At 36.5% G+C, this 2,854-nt stretch overlaps 1 protein-coding gene across 1 annotated transcript; it reads left to right on the forward strand.

The window, feature by feature from the left end:
- Nucleotides 1–1,790: 1,790 nt before the first annotated feature.
- LOC111383513 (dirigent protein 16-like) lies at nt 1,791–2,848 on the forward strand. Its single transcript, XM_023007627.1, has 2 exons — nt 1,791–2,215; nt 2,344–2,848. Exons 1-2 carry the CDS (start codon nt 1,852–1,854, stop codon nt 2,736–2,738), a joined length of 759 nt encoding a protein of 252 aa, XP_022863395.1. The 5' UTR covers nt 1,791–1,851; the 3' UTR covers nt 2,739–2,848.
- The last annotated feature ends 6 nt before the right edge of the window (nt 2,849–2,854 follow it).

A 2,854-nucleotide genomic window follows, 5' to 3' on the forward strand; every position in this document is an offset into this window, starting at 1 on the left:
AAAAAAAAATTACATGCTTTTTCATTAACCGTATTTTAGAAAAGAATTTGGAATCATCACAAGTTATTACATTTACAACATATTTATAATCTTGTCCGATCTTAGGTATCAAATATGCATTTATGCAGAGGTACAACATTGAACGACAGTACAACAAACAAATCGCAATTAAAACAGACCACCTTTAGGAGTATGTGATTGTAACATCTTTTATTAATGGTAATCTATTAAATCCACTTTGATAATTTCCCAACAGAGTTGATTAAATATGTTGAAAATCCATCAGGCCCTGCGGCGCTTTTCCTACTCGTTGTAAATACAATTTCCCTTACTTCCTATACAGAGTTTGGCTTCAAAATTCTGTTATCATCTGCATTTGAAATCAGCTCAGGGATACTACCGAAAAATTAGAATTGTTTTCCATCCGGTCAGCACTTAGGATCTCCTGAAAATCTTCTACAGGAGGCCTCTGATTTTCTTTTGATCATACAAAACAAGAACTTAGTGTTTTTATTCTCTTTTTTTTAACCACTTTATGGAAGAACTTAGTGTTTTTATTCCCCTACATACCCATTTGCCTCTGGCCTTCCTCTCTTGGTATTAACAGATTCAAATCAGCATATGCTTTATAGGTTGTAACTCTACCTGTTGGGAATTTACGTATCATGTACAGCGGAAATAAAAACCATTTTCAATTCCCACTAGGATTCATAATAATTGTGATAAAAGTTATATCTTTTTAGATCTACGAACTCATTTGCTTAATCTTTGTTACAGCACTTGGATCTGCCTCTCATAGCTGTTCAATTGTCCAGCCTCCAATGAATTCCGTACAGAGAACAGATTGCAGCCACCAGGATTTTCTCCTCTTGTGCTAGAAAGAATTATGAGAAAATCTCTACGATTGAAAACCCTAGACATGTATTTATATAAGCTCAAATGGGTTTGGCCCGACCCGATCCAATATTTAATTAATCCATTTAGTTGAATTCGGTCCGTGAATTAATTAATCTAATTTAATTAATTCGGCCCTATAAATAACCAACCCAATTAATTAATTTATCCAACAATTGTTAAATTAATTAATTGACAAAATACAATCTTCCAATTCTCTTTTGTATGCAGCCCATCAGGTTCCCAATCAAAATACCTAACGATGTGAAATACTATTTTGATCTAATCAAAGTTGATAAATTAAAACACCCTTTTAATTTATCACCATTCACATCCGCCATCTCAGATTGACATCAATATGTTAGGGCAACACATGTGGCGGGAAATGTCACGTGCTACGACAAAATCAAACTTGTTCGTTTACCATGAAATTATAATCCATTCGTTAATATGATCCGATCAATTACGAGATATGAAAGTATGTCAATCTCGATTATCGATCATATCTTTCATTCTACTATTAAGTTAATATGAGTCAAAGACTTCTTTTCGACTTATGAGTATACCTTGGTCAACGATTTCGTTATTGACTTAATTGAACGAAATGCAGATCACAATATCTTACTATCTAATAGTGACGAATCTCTATTGGTCATTTACAACTTTCATATGATTCTNACTTTATAACGAAAGAAAAAGAGAAAAATGAAAAAGAAAATGGAAGAAACACCTGATCATCCCCAACTAATTCCGTGGCATAGCACATTTGTATAAAAGAAATCAATAATTATATACTCAACAACTTCAACACGAATCATGCAACTACTCCATGTTTATAACTGATCCATAAACCATATTAGGCTCTGTATATAAATCTCATTTCTTGAACTCAGATCATAATAGTATAATATCAAGAAAACAGTAATCAAAGTGTTTTCTCATATACAAGCATTCAAAATGTTCAAGAAATCATTAGAAAACATTCTTTTCGCTATCCTATTTGCAGCCATGAATATGTGTATAATTGTGGCTGCAGTTGATCCAGCAGCAGCAGCAGGAGAGCCAGTTCTCGAGTTGTACATGCACGACATTCTAGGTGGCAGCAACCCAACTGCGCGGCCAATCACTGGCTTGTTAGGCAACATCTACAGTGGCCAAGTGCCCTTCGCAAGGCCTCTCGGGTTCACACCCCCAGAAAATGGTGTAGCCATACCAAATGCCAACGGCGCTATCCCGACTGTAAATGCCAATGGCGTACCATTAGGGACTGGCTTAGCGGGTACAGCTTTTGCCGGTATCCCCGGTGGCTCAAACAACAATGGTAATTTCGAATTGCTAAAAACTTAAGCTATTAGAGATGTGATAAATATCACATTGGACCAACTCATCTAAGAAGTTAAACTATTAGAAATTTGATTAATTTATTCATTTAAATTTTATTTTCGACAGGTAACACAATTAACACTCAGATAGGCCCTGATGGCTTGGGTCTTGGCTTTGGCACGATTACTGTCATTGATGATTTCTTGACCTCCGCACCTGAGTTGGGGTCGCAGCAACTCGGGAAAGCCCAGGGGGTTTATGTCGCAAGCTCTGCTGATGGATCAACTCAGATGATGGCATTTACAGCTGTGATGGAAGGAGGGGAATATGGTGACAGCCTTAACTTTTTTGGAGTGTACAAGATTGGGAGTACCATGTCTCGCTTGTCCGTGACAGGAGGTACCGGAAAATTTAAGAATGCATCTGGATTTGCAGAGTTGCGATCGCTCATTCCAGCAGGTCAACATGTTCTTGATGGTGTTGAGGCATTGCTAAGGCTCACAGTTCATCTTACTTACTGAAGAGTACATAATGTTCAAATCAAACAAGGAAAAAATTGTGGGTTTGTTTGTATGAGAATTCGTGAGTTGATTTATAATTTCTGTGGATCAATGTGGCGAATGCAAAGAAAAAAAAA

This window comes from Olea europaea, unplaced genomic scaffold, assembly GCF_002742605.1.
Source record: "Olea europaea var. sylvestris unplaced genomic scaffold, O_europaea_v1 scaffold2705, whole genome shotgun sequence".
Taxonomy (NCBI): Eukaryota; Viridiplantae; Streptophyta; class Magnoliopsida; order Lamiales; family Oleaceae; genus Olea; species Olea europaea.